The sequence below is a fragment of the Pomacea canaliculata genome, linkage group LG6 (assembly GCF_003073045.1).
Source record: "Pomacea canaliculata isolate SZHN2017 linkage group LG6, ASM307304v1, whole genome shotgun sequence".
Taxonomy (NCBI): Eukaryota; Metazoa; Mollusca; class Gastropoda; order Architaenioglossa; family Ampullariidae; genus Pomacea; species Pomacea canaliculata.
This window is the reverse complement of record NC_037595.1, coordinates 6,180,009-6,196,103: the sequence shown is the minus strand read 5'-3', so window position 1 is coordinate 6,196,103 and position 16,095 is coordinate 6,180,009. Positions and strand designations below refer to the sequence as shown.

At 49.5% G+C, this 16,095-nt stretch overlaps 2 protein-coding genes across 2 annotated transcripts in view; one reads left to right on the top strand and one right to left on the bottom strand.

Moving 5' to 3' along the window:
* LOC112567315 (sialate O-acetylesterase-like) overlaps nt 1-16,095 on the bottom strand; it is a gene marked incomplete in the record, with an annotated part of 123,602 nt that overhangs the window by 91,669 nt on the left and 15,838 nt on the right.
* Nucleotides 245-13,123, top strand: LOC112566012 (axoneme-associated protein mst101(2)-like). The gene is made up of 6 exons (XM_025241936.1): nt 245-323; nt 9,767-10,802; nt 10,962-11,057; nt 11,328-11,517; nt 11,913-12,402; nt 12,825-13,123. Exons 1-6 carry the CDS (start codon nt 245-247, stop codon nt 13,121-13,123), a joined length of 2,190 nt encoding a protein of 729 aa, XP_025097721.1.

Below are 16,095 nucleotides of genomic sequence, written 5' to 3'. Positions count from 1 at the left end.
TTTCGCACAATTGTCTTTTATCTGTGGCTGTCGTATCATGTACGTGCATCCATGTACATATTCATAGACGCATGCACGCACACATACACACTGTCACCACTGCAGCCGCATCGTTTGTTTATTTCACTACTTTCATCGGACTTTTTTTTCTTTCATTGTAAACCAAGGAAGCCAGCAGTGGACGCCATCACTTCACCTCTGAGTTCGCCCTGAGACGACAATATCCGGAGCATCACCGAGGTCGATGACGGCCAAGACGAAAGACAGAGCACTCTTCTGTTCTGCTACAGAGGACAGTAACGAGGATTTCAGCGAGGTGAACAGTTAGTAGGGAGGGGAGAGTGGGGTTGGAATGTGTCTCCCATCTTCGAGCACAGTGTGTGGGTTGTTGTGGACAGACATGGCGGAGAATGAAAGAATGGGCGCTGCTCAGAGGAATTCGAAATGTAGAATAAACGGTAATAACAGCGTTAGGAACTACAGACAGGGAGAGAATTACAAAGAAAGAAGGAGGAGTAGAGCCCAGAAAGATAAGGAGAGAGAGATGATAGAGATTAAAGAGAAAGAGCAGAAAAAAAAGACTGGTTTTTATTGCCACATAAGAGAGAAAGATGAAAGCAAGATAAGAAAAAGGGAAAATATCAGACATGCAGTTCAATGTAAGAAAAGAAAGCACAAAGAAAAAAAGATGATTAGAAGATCAGAAAGGTGGGGACAAAGAGAGACAAAGAGATGTAGAGAGGAGAACAGCGACAAGGAGAAAAGGGAGAGACCGCGGGAAAGGAGAATGAAGAGAAAAAAATAATAATCTTTGACTCGAAACGTTAAGCAAATTCCGTGGAAAAAAACGGCCGTCGGACATGATAAAGAAGGCAAGAAGATCGCATTAGAAACGCGTTACTGGGTCACAGAGATTTGGGGAAAGCTTTTAAGACTCAGGAGACCAGGACCTCATGGTTTATGGTGGAGCTAAAAGCACTTCATTGTCTCTCACGGACCGACAACCCGACTCTCTCCTTCCTGTCTTTTCTCGTGTTGACGCGGACAGCGATGGTTGTCGTGTCGTGGCGCGAGACGTACAGCGTCCTCCCTCGTGCACACGTCGCGCCACGACTGACCTCCCTGAGGTCGCCAAGACCTGTCGAGGTCCTCACTCACCAACCCGCTCGCCATCGAAAACTTCCGAGTGCAGTGAAAAGCAGAGAGGCCATGACAGCATCCCTCCTCATGTTCTCTTTCTTTTGCACACTGCAGGGTTCTTAGCAAAGATCAGGAGAAATTTAAGAGGAAAAGCAATAAACGTGGAGAAGATTGTGATCTGGGAGTTTGGGGAAACTGTGTGGCCATGATAACATTCAGTAGACTAGGACTCCGAACAATTGAAAATTACGCTGTAATTTCAGAAGAAAATCTATGTACTCTAATTTATATGAACACATTAATTCGTTAATTGTCTTATAAACAAAATCCAGAATAGAACGAGTCATTGGAGGAAGACCTAAGTTACCTTAGTTTTGTTTTTAACTACACCTGATTTCAATTGCAAAATTGTTTCCAGAAGCCTTTCCCAGAAGTTGTTATCTTAGTAACCTTGTGCAAACCTTTCATCGAACGCTAAAATACATCAGTAAACATGTCAGACTAGCTGTTTTTTTCATGCTAATGTTATTCAGGGTCGCCTACATGCTCCAGGACCACAAGAAAGGAGTTTGCAAAAGCAACATGGCAGAGGCAAGTCAAAACCTTAGGATTGAGGCAGAGTATCTGATTATACACATGCAGCAAGAGGGGGGGGAGAAGGTCTCAGTGAAGGGAAAAACTTCTGGAACCTTCGGAAACGTGACGTCAGCGTTCAGAGCAACCCTTCGCATCCAACTTCGCCAGCCATGAAACTTGTTCTGGCGCTAATCCAACAACTTTTAAACACTATGAAGGGCTGCATAAAGTTTATTGCGACAGGTGAAATAACTCAAGGCCTAAAACTGGTGACAGGTAAATGTAAAATAAACGAGGGCCCAACACAACCGAGACGATGTCAAACTACAAGTAGGTGACATTAGTGAAGATCGCGAGCACCGTCTCCGTAGCGTAGGAGTTATCTTGCTAAAGAAAACAAAAGCAGACCGATTAAAATAAACAATTTCAGTAAGGGAGTAAACATTGATTTCTTCTATCTTCTTTTACAGACTTGATTATATATATATCTTGAAAAAATATTTTTTTCAGTGCGCATCAGGTAACAAACAAAACAATGAAGAATGGGAGATAACAAGCAAAAACTTGTCTGTCTTACGTCCCTTTGATTAGTTGATCCTCTGGCAGTTTGAATGAGTTGTTTAGTGTGGCATCTAAGCACATAGTCTAAATGCTCAGGTTATTAGCTTGAGTATTATTTTAATAGCTTAACTAAGTAATTGAACAACATTTTAATTCAGGTGGACTTTTGAAAATGTTATCAAAGAGACTGGTATAAACTTTACAACAAAATTTGTTTGATTGTTTTATGATTAATTGCTGTTTATTCGTTTGTGCTCAGCGCATTGAGATCACCTCGACACAAATTATTTGTTTAACAAATCTGATTATTAATATTTAAGGAAGAGAAGATACACGATTAAGTCCGCATGCCTAAACATTCTGTTGGCTGTCACTCGGGAGTTGACGTCTGACGACGAAATCATTTTTATTTGACACAATGTTACAGTTCATGTCTTGGAAAATAAAGGACTTGTGAACCAATCCGATTTCGCTTTTGTTTTCCATTGAAAGAAATTTATTATGAGGTGTGATAAAGATTTCAGCGAAACGAAAATCTTTTAATGTCTATTCAACTCGTGCGTCTGTCTCCCTTTTCTGTCTATTTATTCTTTTTGTTTGTGTGCGTGCTTGCGTGTGTGTGTGTGTATTACAACTAAGTACCTGGGTTGTCGGTAACACACTATCACTGCTAATAACCGACTCGATATCAAACATATAAATTATTATAATTAAAGACATGGTTGTATCTGGTGTAAATGTAACTTCATCTTTCAACAGAAAAGGACAGAATGTAAAAGGAAAGACCAAATGAACAGAAAAAGTCAACTTGTGCATGCTTCCTTTTCCAGTGTGATTTACTTGTAAGGGGTGGGGGGGGTGAACTGGTGTTTTAGACCGTGTCAGCAGCTGAGGCTATATCACGGCAAGGCAGCCAGCCCTGTAAACAGATGCCACGTGCAGAGAAAGAACAGCGTGCCCGAGACGAGAACTGAACTCAGGGCAGCCAACCTTCACTGTATTGGTGACAGGCGCTGACCGCTGCGTCACCGGACCGCTGCTGATTTATTTGTAAACAAAAGTTTCCTCAGGATTTACCTTGATAAAGATAACAAAAATTCAGAGAAAGTAAAATAAACAATTTAACACAGTGAGAGACTAACAATTTTTTCTTCTGTTTTAATATATTTAATTTTTTATGTTTGTATTTTGGAATGACAGCATTCCTTAAACACTTTTCATCTTGCAGGGATACTACAAGTGTGCTCACATACAAAACTAAACTAAAGAGTAAAAAAAAAAAATAAATAAACTAAGCAAAACAAGTGCTAGTTACAAGATGATTACAAGATAAGGATGATGTTGTGTGTCAGGGAAATGTCTTATTTCGCTTGTAAGCGTAGTTCGAGAGTGTGTGCGAGTGTGTGCGAGTGTGTGTGTGTGTGTGCGAATGTGCGAGTGTGTGTACTGCGTGAGAAAGAGAAAAAAGAGTCGAATTCGTAAACCCCGTCCTGGAGCACAGCTGATGACACGTGACACTAGTAACGACAGCTCACCTCCTGGTTTTTCGCTCAGTGAGCAGTGTGTGATATTCCCAACGCAGCGGCCGAGACGGTTGGTCCTACCTGTACAGGTGTGAATACAGACAGGGGAGTCTGTGCTTTTAGTGCCTTGTCGACTAAAGGTAAACAAATATGTTATATTTATATTTTTCTGAATTCTAAATTCTGATTTCACAGTAAAAGTATTGTTAAATTGTTTCATGAGAAAAATCTTAACGTTCAATAAGAAATCACGTGATGAGTTTAACTCAGGGAGACTAATAGTAGCAGTGAATGATAGTCTCATTAGTAATTAAGTTACAGGAACTCATGTAGAGGAGCAGTTAAGGAGGACCTGCTGAAACGGATCCCTAACTACAGGAGGGCCTGAGAGCCTTCTTCCTACACCGGACCCACCCAGGGGTAACTACAACCGAGGCAAGGCTGGGTAGCTCGAACCGATCCGGGTAGCCCTGGAGTTTCTTCCCTTGTCGGTCGTCGAGGAACCAAGCATCCTGTCGACGTTTCCACGAATGTCCTGGCCAAAGAGTCTGGAAGTGTCTACCAGCATTTGTGTTTCCATGGGAATGTGTGCAGTGGTGTGTTAGTGTAGTTGCTAGTGTGACAGCGCACCTGCCTACAGTGAGTGGGTGGAGGAGGAGGAGGGGGAATTTGTGTTTTACGCCGTGCCAGCAACTATCACGGCAAGGCAGCCAGCCCTGTAAACAGATGTCACTTTGCAGAGAAAGAACAGCATGCCCGAGACGAGAGCTGAACCCAGGACAGTCAATCTTCAGTGTCTTGGTTAATCGTTACGAAACCGGACAGCCATTGGGTGGAGGAGGAGCATTCCTAGCGCTGAGGTTCGTGAGAGGATCCTACATCGGGATGGCAGATGGCAGATGACGGAATTGTAAGTGTTATTTTCAACTTATTCTTATTTTTCAATGTGACCACTGTGATTGTCCGTGACAAGTGATGACCCCGGGGTGATTGCGGAGCTGTCTGTCTTGTGAACAGTTGTTGTGTGGAAGGATTGTCCTTTGATGAGTCACGTGGTTTTTCTGTTGATGTTTATGGTTAATTTTCACGTTTTATTCCCCGTCTCCAGCTCCAGGGGTCTACGGGTCTGTAAAGTTCTACCTGTAGTAAGGCATAGCCTCTGTCTCTACTGTAGTCTGTCTTTCCCTGCTATCTTCACCTTACCCTGAGTGTGGTGTTTATTGGAGGAAGCTTGGTAGTGTCTGAGCGTGTGATTATCTCCCCATTAGGTTCTATATTCTATTGTTTTAAGAAAGAAATTTTTGGTTGTTCCTCAAACCTATATTGAACTTTAAATCATGATGATGAGTAGTGTTCACATTATTACATTTAAAGATTCTGATTGCTCTTTGTTTGCTCGTTAGGGTTGCTTATGTGTTTATTGCATCTCTAGAGAGGAATTGCCATTGTGGGCTTTATTGTGTTTACTGAGATTAGGATTTGAGATGTGTACACCCACTGCTTTGATTGATGATTGAGTGTAGTTGTTTCCTGACTAGCCTTGATTGAACTAGGGCTTACACCTTGAAGTGTTTACAACTGTGTTTGACTTAGGGATTTTATTCCTTCTTTCATTTTGCGAATCATTGTAAAGGCGCGTTTTGATGCTGTGATTGCATTTCTATCCCGACTGTATTCGTGAGATAATTTTAGCTGATTTTATTTTATTTATTTTATTTTATTGATTTTATTTGCTAGCTGTGTGTGCAACATGGATACCCCACTAGTATTTGATGTGATCTCATGTAAGACAGAAGGCGAAATGATATGATTAGAAGGTAAAGCTGTGAGTAGATACATAATGTAGAGTGTCGGTCGTTATGATAGAAATGTGGAAGGGGGGAGGGTGTGTTGGCCTCGTCACCCCAGCGGCCCCCAGCTTAGGCGAGTTTTGGAGGAAGAATATTGAAGGAAGTTTCAAGAAAGATTATTCAAGGAAGTGTAGATATGTGTGTTAGTTAGTGTGAACCTCCCTGGACAGAATCCGAACCGTAAGTGAGAATGTTGGGAACTATTAAAATAACAGTTGTCTGAAGTAAACTGAATGACGGAGAAGTTGAAAGTTATCTATGACATTGCTATGCTGCTCATGTGTTGATGTGGTGTTGGTGATAGTCATGTTGATGATGAGTGTTCATGATGTACATTGATGAAGTTTGTTTGTTGATGTTTGTTTGTTGATGATGTTTGTTAATGATGTTTGTTTATATTTCTTAATGATGATGTTTGATGATAATGATGTTTGTTGATGAGGATGAGGATGATGATCTTTGTTGTTGTTGTTGTTGTTGTTGTTGTTGTTGTTGTTGTAGATGATGATGATTGATTATCTTTGTTGACGATGATGATGATTATCTTTGTTGTTGTTGTTGTAGATGATGATTGAGTATCTTTGTTGTTGTTGATGATGATTGATTATCTTTGTTGTTGATGATAATAGATGATTATCTTTGTTGTTGTTGTTGATGATGATGATGATGATGATGATTGATTATATTTGTTGTTGTTAATGATAATGATGATGATTATCTTTGTTGTTGTTGTAGATGATGATTGATTATCTTTGTTGACGATGATGAGGATGATGATGATCTTTGTTGATGATCATTATCTTTGTTTAATGATGATCATGATGATTATCGTTGATGATGATGAATGATTAGCGATGATTGATGATTGATCAACAGCGAAGTTCAGCGAAGTTCGGCGAAGTTCAGCGAAGTTCAGCGAAGTTCAGGCGAAGTTCGGCGAAGTTTCAAGTTCAAGCGAAGTTCAGCGAAGTTCAGCCAAGTTCAGCGAAGTTCAGCCAAGTTCAGCGAAGTTCAGCGAAGTTTCAGCGAAGTTCAGCGAAGTTCAGCGAAGTTCAGCGAAGTTCAGCGAAGTTCAGCGAAGTTCAGCGAAGTTCAGCGAAGTTCAGCGAAGTTCAGCGAAGTTCAGCGAAGTTCAGCGAAGTTCAGCGAAGTTCAGCGAAGTTCAGCGAAGTTCAGCGAAGTTCAGCGAAGTTCAGCGAAGTTCAGCGAAGTTCAGCGAAGTTCAGCGAAGTTCAGCGAAGTTCAGCGAAGTTCAGCGAAGTTCAGCGAAGTTCAGCGAAGTTCAGCGAAGTTCAGCGAAGTTCAGCGAAGTTCAGCGAAGTTCAGCGAAGTTCAGCGAAGTTCAGCGAAGTTCAGCGAAGTTCAGCGAAGTTCAGCGAAGTTCAGCGAAGTTCAGCGAAGTTCAGCGAAGTTCAGCGAAGTTCAGCGAAGTTCAGAGCGAAGTTCAGCGAAGTTCAGCGAAGTTCAGCGAAGTTCAGCGAAGTTCAGCGAAGTTCAGCGAAGTTCAGCGAAGTTCAGCGAAGTTCAGCGAAGTTCAGCGAAGTTCAGCGAAGTTCAGCGAAGTTCAGCGAAGTTCAGCGAAGTTCAGCGAAGTTCAGCGAAGTTCAGCGAAGTTCAGCGAAGTTCAGCGAAGTTCAGCGAAGTTCAGCGAAGTTCAGCGAAGTTCAGCGAAGTTCAGCGAAGTTCAGCGAAGTTCAGCGAAGTTCAGCGAAGTTCAGCGAAGTTCAGCGAAGTTCAGCGAAGTTCAGCGAAGTTCAGCGAAGTTCAGCGAAGTTCAGCGAAGTTCAGCGAAGTTCAGCGAAGTTCAGCGAAGTTCAGCGAAGTTCAGCGAAGTTCAGCGAAGTTCAGCGAAGTTCAGCGAAGTTCAGCGAAGTTCAGCGAAGTTCAGCGAAGTTCAGCGAAGTTCAGCGAAGTTCAGCGAAGTTCAGCGAAGTTCAGCGAAGTTCAGCGAAGTTCAGCGAAAGTTCAGCGAAGTTCAGCGAAGTTCAGCGAAGTTCAGCGAAGTTCAGCGAAGTTCAGCGAAGTTCAGCGAAGTTCAGCGAAGTTCAGCGAAGTTCAGCGAAAGTTCAGCGAAGTTCAGCGAAGTTCAGCGAAGTTCAGCGAAGTTCAGCGAAGTTCAGCGAAGTTCAGCGAAGTTCAGCAAAGTTCAGCCGAAGTTCAGCGAAGTTCAGCGAAGTTCAGCGAATTCAGCGAAGTTCAGCGAAGTTCAGTTCAGCGAGTTCAAGTTCAGCGAAGTTCAGCGAGTTCAGCGAAGTTCAGCCAAGTTCAGCAAGTCATTCAGCAAGTTCAGCCAAGTTCAGCGAAAGTTCAGCCAAGTTCAGCCAAGTTCAGCCAATTCAGCCAAGTTCAGCCAAGTTCAGCCAAGTTCAGCCAAGTTCAGCCAAGTTCAGCAAGTTCAGCCAAGTCAGCCAAGTTCAGTTCAGCCAAGTTCAGCAAGTTCAGCCAAGTTCAGCCAGTTCAGCCAAGTTCAGCCAAGTTCAGCCAAGTTCAGCCAAGTTCAGCCAAGTCAGCGAAGTTCAGCCAGCGAAGTTCAGCGAAGTTCAGCGAAGTTCAGCGAAGTTCAGCAGCGAAGTTCAGCCAAGTTCAGCGAGTTCAGCGAGTTTCAAGTCAGCAAGTTCAGCCAGAAGTTCAGCGAAGTTCAGCAAGTTCAGCAGAAGTTCAGCGAAGTTCAGCGCAGCCAGTTCAGCGAAGTTCAGCGAAGTTCAGCGATTCAGCGAAGTTCAGCGAAGTTCAGCAGTTCAGCGAAGTTCAGCGAAGTTCAGCAAGTTCAGCGAAGTTCAGCTTCAGTTCAGCGAAGTTCAGTTCAGCGAGTTCAGCGAAGTTCAGCGTTCAGGATTCAGCGAAGTAAAGTTCAGCGAAGTTTCAGCGAAGTTCAGCGAAGTTTCAGCCAAGTTCAGCCAGTTCAAAGTTCAGCCAAAGTTCAGCAGTTCTCAGCAAGTTCAGCCAAAGTTCATTCAGCCAAGTTCAGCCTTTTCAGCGTTCAGAAGTTCAGCCAATTCAGCCGAAGTCAGCCAGTTCAGCAAGTTCAGCCAAGTTCAAAGTTCAGCCAAGTTCAGCCAAGTTCAGCCAAGTTCAGCCAAGTCAGCCAAGTTCACCAAGCAGCAAGTTCAGCCAAGTCAGCCAAGTTCAGCCAAGTCAGCGAAGTTCAGCCAAGTTCAGCCAAGTTCAGCGTTCAGCGAAGTTCAGCGAAGTTCAGCGAAGTTCAGCGAAGTTCAGCGAGTTCAGCGAAAAAGTTCAGCGAAGTTCAGCGAAGTTCAGCGAAGTTCAGCGAATTCAGCGAAGTTCAGCCGAAGTTCAGCGAAGTTCAGCGAAGTTCAGCGAAGTTCAGCGAAGTTCAGCGAAGTTCAGCTTCAGCGAAGTTCAGCGAAGTTCAGCGAGTCAGCCAAGTTCAGCGAAGTTCAGCGAAAGTTCAGCCAAGTTCAGCCAAGTTCAGCGAAGTTCAGCCCAATTTCAGCGAAGTTCAGCGAAGTTCAGCGAAGTTCAGCCAAGTTCAGCAAGTTCAGCGAGTTCAGCGCAAGTTCAGCCAAGTCAGATCAGCCAAGTTAGCCAAGTTCAGCAAGTTCAGCCAAGTTCCAAGCGAGTTCAGCGAAGGTCAGCGAAGTTCAGCGAAGTTCAAGCGAAGGTTCAGCCAAGTAAGTTCAGGCGAAAGCTCCAGCAAGTTCAGCGAAGTTCAGCGAAGTTCAGCGAAGGGCACGAAATGTTCAGTTCAGCCAAGTTCAGCGAAGTTCACAAGCCAAAGTTCAGCGAAGTTCAAGTACCAAGTTTACAGCGAGTTCAGAAACACGTCAGCTAACAAGTTAGAAACAGCCATGTTCAGCCAAGTTCAGCCAATACTATTACATAAGTTCAGCGAAGTTCAGCGAAAGCAGCGAAGTTCAGCACAAATATCTCAGTTCAGCCAGTTCAGCCGGCCAAGTTCAGCAAAGTTCCAGCCAAGTTCAGCGAAGTTCTCAGCCAAGTTCAGTAGGCCGCAAGTTCAACCAAGTCCTAAGTCAGCCAGTTCAGCCAAGGTTCAGCCAAAATAACCAATTCAAGTTCAGCCAATTCAGCCCAGTTGCATCGCCAAGTTCACCAACGTTCAGCCAAGTTCAGCCAAGTTTGTTGTTTTTTGTTCAGCCAAGTTCACCAAGTCTCACAAGTTGCAGTCCAAGATTCAGGCCAAGTCAGCAAGCAGCCCAATTCACCAGTTCAGCAAGTTCAGGCCAAGTTCAGCCAAGTGTCAGCCAAGGCAGCCAAGTTCAGCCAAGTTCAGCAAGTTCAGCCAAGTAGCCAAGTTTGCAGCAGCCAATGTTCGAGCAAGTGTTCGCGCCAAGGCCAGTGCAGGCCAGGCAGCCACGTTCACCCAAATTTCGGCCCTTCACGCGTTAGCAGTATACAGCCAAGTTCAGCCAGCAGTTCAGCCACAGGCAGCCAGCCAGCCAATTCAGCCAAGGTTCAGCCAAGTCAAGTTAGCCAAGTGTCAGCCAACGGTCAGCAAGGTCAGCTGGAGACAAAGCTCAGCAAGGCACGAAGGTGCACGACAGGGCAATTCAGCGAAGGGTCGCAAGGTTCTAGCACGAAGTGCAGCGATGCACGAGCAGCGAAGGCAAGCAATGCAGCAAGGTCAGCGAAGGGCAGCGAAGGGCAGCGAATGCACGAACAGCGAAGGTCAGCGAATGCAAGTTCGAGTTCAGCGCGAAGTTCAGCAAGAGGGCTCAGGAAGTTCAGGTTCAGGCGAAGCAGCCAAGTTCAGAAGGTCAGCGAAGTTTCAGCGAATTCAGCGAAGGCACGAAGGCACGAAGGTTCAGCGAAGGCAGCGAGGTCACGAAGGGCAGCGAATGCAGCGATTCAAAGCGAAGTGCACGAAGGGCAGCGAAGTCAGCGAAGGCAGCGAAGGCACGAATGAGCGAAGGGCAGCGAAGGCACGAAGGGCGCGGAAGGCAGCAAGGCAGCGAAGGGCAGCAGGCAGCACGTGCAGCGAAGGTCCAGCAAGTGCAGCGAAAGGGCAGCGAAAGGGCAGCGAATCAGCGAAGCGTCAGCAAGGGCACAAGGCAGCAATCAAGGGACAAGGGCAGCAAGCAGCGAAGGCAGCGAAGGCACGAAGCAGCGAATGCAGCAGGCACGCAAGGCAGCGAAGGGCAGCGAGGGCACGAGGGCAGCGAATTCAGCCAAGGTCAGCAATGCAAGCGAAGCAGCCAAGTGCAGCAGGCAAGCCAACAGCCGGCCACCAAGGGCAGCCAAGCATTCTCAATCATCCTCAGGCACCTATAGGCAGCGAATTGCATCATCATTGTGGCAAGCAAGGGCTCAGTCCATATTTCTAATTCTGTAGGGCAGTCCAGGCTAGGCCAGGCAGCCAAGGCTCTCACAGTGCAGCGAATGCTCAGCGAATGCATCTCGAAGTGGTGCACAAGTGTCGCAAGGCAGTGTAAGGGCATGCAATGCAGCGATTCAGGCATAGGGCAGCAAAGCAGCGAAGTGGTGCAGGCTCTAATTTTTTTTTGAGGGCACATAGGTCAGCATTAGTGCAGCGTAAGGTGCAACTTTCGTATTTTTGCAAGCAGCGATGGCATTGCTGTAGAAGGGTCAGCGAAGGGTCAGTGTCGAAGGTCACGTCTACAGGCTCAGCTGATTAGTCTAGCTAAGTGCTCAGCGTAAGGTCAGCGGAAGTGCTTATCGTGGAAGTGTGCCTCAGTAGGGCACCAAGGCAACAAGTGGTCATCAAGGTCAGCCAATGGGTAGCCAAGGCCCTAAGGCGCCTCAGAGGGCTAGCCTTAAGGCACCAAGGGTCAGCAGGGCAGCCAGGGCAGCATGGGCAGTACGACAGGTGCAGCCAAGAGGCAGCTAACGGCAGCCTAGCTCTAATTGGGCACCTAGACAGTCCAAGGGTCGAGTCCTCAAGGCAGCCAATGCAGCCGAAGTGGTCGCCGAAGGGCAGCCAAGGTCATTCCTTGAGTCGCCTAACGATGCGATGAGGTGCACCTTAGTATGTGCAGCAAGTGCAGCAAGGGCATGCAAGGACAAGTTCACCGAAGGGTGCGGAAGTGCGTCTACGAAGGCAACTGGGGCAGCTAGAGCGCGATAGTTCAGCGATAGTGCAGGCGTAAGGGCATGCACAGTGCACCGCGAAGGCACGAGGGCAGCGCGACGTGCAGCGATAGGTCAGCAAGTTTCAGCAGCAGCGCATAGTAGCAGCAAGTGCACGAAGGCACGGTGGTCGTGGCATTAGAGTGCAGCGATAGTGCATGCATAGGTCAGCTCTTAAGTTTCTGCGTTCTTTAAGCACCAAGTTCAGCGAATTCAGCCAAGTTCAGCACAAGGCGCGAGCAAGCAAGCTCAGTCAGCCCAGCGTCAGCAATGGCAGCGAAGTGCGCGAACGAGCCAGCGGAAGTCAGCAATTTCACGAGTCAGCGAAGGCAGCAAGTCAGCAAGTTTCAAGCACAGGTCAGCGAACGCGACAAGTGCACGCAGAAAGGTCAAGCGAAGTGCTGCAGCCTTCACCGAAGTTTCACGAAGCAGCGAAGCACGAAGGTTTCAGCGAAGCTCAGCGAGCAGTCAGCCACAGTTTCAGCAAGGCAAGCGAATGCAGCGGCAGCGAGTCCAGCGCAAGGACGCGAAGCAGCAAGCACGAAGGGCACAGAAAGGCAGCGAGTTTCAGCGAAGCGGCAGCGACTGCACAAAGGCAGCAAGGTCAGCAAGGCAGACGAAGGCAGCGAGCGTAGCGAAGGCATCAACGCAGACTAAGGTTGCACAAGGCCACGCGGTAGTTCCAGGTGAGAGGGCCATGAGAGTGTCAGCCACTGCAGGTTTCTATGTGCATGCGACTGGGCAGCTCTAAGGTCTACTAAGCTGTTGTCCGGGAGTGGGCATAAGGCTTCAGCGAAATGTCGGACGAATTTGTGCAGCGATAGATGTCGTTATGTCAGGTAGTCACGATCAGGCAAGTTTCTAGTCGAAATCAGACGATCAGTGTCACTGAAGCTTTGCAGCCAGAGCCGGCGCCAAAGTGCAGCGAAGGCAGCGAAGGGCAGCAAGGCAGGAGCGAAGCGCAGCAAGGCAGCCGAACCGGTGCAGCGAAGGGCACCCAGGCAGCCTTATAGCACCAATGGGTGCAGCTCAAGGCAAGCGTAGGGCACCAAGGCCAGCCAAGGCAGCTCCATATGGGCACCAAGGTCACCAGCTGCACGAACGGCAGCGAAGCTAGCGAGTAGCTGTCTGCGAAATGGCACTCGCAAGGCAGCAAGCGGCAAGCGAATGCACCACAGCCAAGGGGCAGCAAGCGGCACAATGCTGCAGGACGCGGCAGTCTCTACATATTCTTGCAGCGCTCTAAAGGCAGCCACCAGGCGCGAGCCACAGGGCACCAACGCCCAGCCAAGTCAATGCCAAGGGCAGCGAAGGCAGCCAAGGGTCGCCGGGCAGGCCAAGGTGCAGCCAAGTTCTAGCAAGTCAGCAAGGGGCGCCAAGGGCAGCCAGCAGCGCAGCATCGCCTAGAGGTAGCCTTAAGGTTCTATCCAAATGGCAAGCCATTATAGGTCAGCCAAGTGCAACTCAAGGTTTCCAGACCAAGTGTGTGTTGCACCAGGGCCAGCAAAGGTCAAGCCAAGGTCAGCCAGTCAGCAAAGGGCAGCCAAGCAGCCAAGTGAACAACGGGCAGCCAAGGTCAGACCCAAGGCAGCAAAGTCAGCCAAGTGTCAGCCGCGGCAGCCAAGGCAGCCAAGGCCACCACAGGGCACCAACGGCAGCCAATGGGCAGCCAAAGGTGCACCAGGCACCAAGGGCACCAGGCAGCCAAGGTCACCAAGGCAGCCAAGTGACCCAAGGCATCCGAGGCATGCCAATGCAGCCAAGGAGCCAGGCAGCAAGGTCAGCCAAGGCACCACTGCAGCAAGTCAGCCAAGGGCAGCCGAGGGCTAGCCATAGGGCAGCCAGGCAAGCCAAAGGGCAGCCATGGAGGGCAGCCATAAGGGCAGCAGGGCAGCCAGGTCAGCCAAGTGCACCAAGGGCACCAGAGTGCACCACAGTTGTCTACCAAGGTCAGCCAAGGGTCAGCCAAGAGCACCAAGGGCAGCCAAGGGCGCCAAGTGCAGCCAAGGCAGGCCAAGGGCAGCCAGAGCACCAAGGCAGCCAAGGCAGCAAGGGCACCAAGGCAGCAAGGGCACCATAGGGCACCAATAGCCAAGGCACCAAGGGCAGCCAAGTGTCAGCCAAGGCAGCCAAGGCTGCAAGGCAGCTGATGAGCTTTGCAGCCATTAGTTGCAGCCAAGGGCAGCCAAGGGCAGCAAGGGCAGCCCAAGGTCAGCAAGGTCAGCCATGCACCAAGTGCAGCCATAGGGCAGCCAAGGTCAGCCAAGTCAACGCAATTTCAGCCAAGTTCAGCAATGCAGCCAACGGGCAGCCAAGGGCAGCCAATGCAGCCAAGGGCAGCCAGGGCAGCATCACCCAGTCAGCCAGGCAGCCAAGTTCAGGCCGATAGTGTCAGCCAACGTCAGCCATGCACCAAGGTCAGCAAGTGCAGCTCAGCAGCCTGAATGGCAGCCAAGTGGCCCAACTGGCTAGCCAATGCACCAAAGAGCAGCCTAAGGTCCCGTGTGGGCAGCCAGAGGGCAACAAGGCAGCCAAGGTACCCATGTGTGCAGCAGGGCAACCAAGGGCAGCAAGGTCACAAGAGAGGCCAAGTCAGCAAGTGCAGCCAAGGTCACCAAGTTCAGCCAAGGGCAGCCAGTCAGCCAAGTGCAGCTCAAGCAGCAAGGTCAGCCATGAGCCAAGCAGCCAAGGCAGCCAAGTGCACGCCAAGTCAGCCAAGTGCAGCAAGGGCGAGCAAGGGCAGCCGAAGGGCCATCCCAAGGGCAGCCAATGCAGCCAAAGTTCACCAGAGTTCAGCTAAGTGCATGCAAGCGTCTTAGCCATAGGTGCGCCAAGGTTAGCCAGAGGTCAGCCAAGGCAGCCAATGCAGCCATAGTGCAGCCAATGTTCAGCCTAAGTGTCACCAAGGGAGCCAAGTTCAGTCCAAGGCAGCCAAGTGCAGCCAAGGGCAGCCAAGCTATCCCAGTCTGAGTGCAGTCCGGAAGGCATTCCCAAGGGCCAGCCAAGGGCTATGCCAAGGAGCCAAGTGTGCACGCAAGGGCAGCAAGGTGCAGCCAAGGTAGCAGGTCTAGGCCAAGGCAGCCTAATGGGCAGCGCAAGTCTGCGCAAGGTCTATGCCAAGGTCAGCCAAGGTTGACAGCATGGCATGGCCAAGAGGGCTGCCAAGTCTGCCAAGTCAGCTGACAGCACATAGTGCCAGCCATATGGGCAGCCAAGCACCAAGGCAGCCAGGCACCAACTGGCAGCCTAAGAGCAGGCCAATCAGCCAAGGGCATGGTTGGCCATAGTCTAGTCTCCAAGGGCATGCACAGGCAGGCCAGTTGCAGCCAAGGTGGCAGCCGAAGTTTGTGGCCTCAAGGTTGTGAGCCTAAGGGCGAGCTGATAGGCAGCCAATGCAGCTCAAGTTGGCAGTCCGTTGGTCATCCCAGACGGCTAGTTTCCAGAGGGCAGTCCGATGATGGGCAGCCAGGGCCAGCCAGAGGCACCAGCGCAAGGCACAAGGGCAACCAGGTGGGCTCGCCAGAAGGGCAGGCTAATTTATGCCTATGGTGCAGTCTCAAGTTGGCAGCCAGGCAAGTCCAGGTCGAGCCAGCAGCCTAGATGCACCAATGGCGCTGTTTTTGGGTCATGGCTTCTAGTCTGTCTCTTATGTTGTCAGCCAAGGTGCAGCCAAGGGCGAGTCCAGAGGTGCAGGCAAGTGCAGCAGGCAGCCAAGGTCAGCCAGGTGCAGCCAAGGCGCCAGGAGGGCATAAGGGCTAGCCAGCCAGCCATGGCACTACAGTGCACGCAAGTGTCCATTCTCTCTAAGTTCAGCCAAGGTTCGCCAAGGGCTTGCAGGCCAGTTGCAGGGCCAAGGGCTAGTGCTTCTGAAGGTTTGCGGCCATGAGGTTCAGTGCCAAGGGCAGCCGATGGGGTCAGCCAAGGGTCAGCAAGGGCATCCAAGGCACGAAGGGCACCAGTGCAGCCAGAGGCAGCTCAATGGCTCCAAGTCAGCCAAGTCAGCCAGGGCACCAAGTCACCAGTAGGCGCCAACGGGCAGCCAAGGTGGCAGCCAAGCGGAGCCAGGCGTCCAAGGCCGAGCGTCTGAAGTCAGTCCAACTCTCATGCTCAAGGTTTCACCATAGTGGCACCAGGCAGGCAGTCACGAAGGCATGGCCAAGGTGCCAGCCATGGCAGCTCAAGGCAGCCAAGGCACATGGGCAGTTCAAGTCAGCCAAGTGCAGCCAGAGAGTGCAGCCAGTCAGCCAAGTGTGCAGCCTAGGGGCAGCTTTCGAAGTTCGGCTAGGGCAGCAGGCAGCCAGTGAGTCTGTGTTCCTTAGGGACCACGTGCAGCGAAGGGGCAGGGGCCGACAGGGTGTTGCAGCTCGATGGTCGAGCTG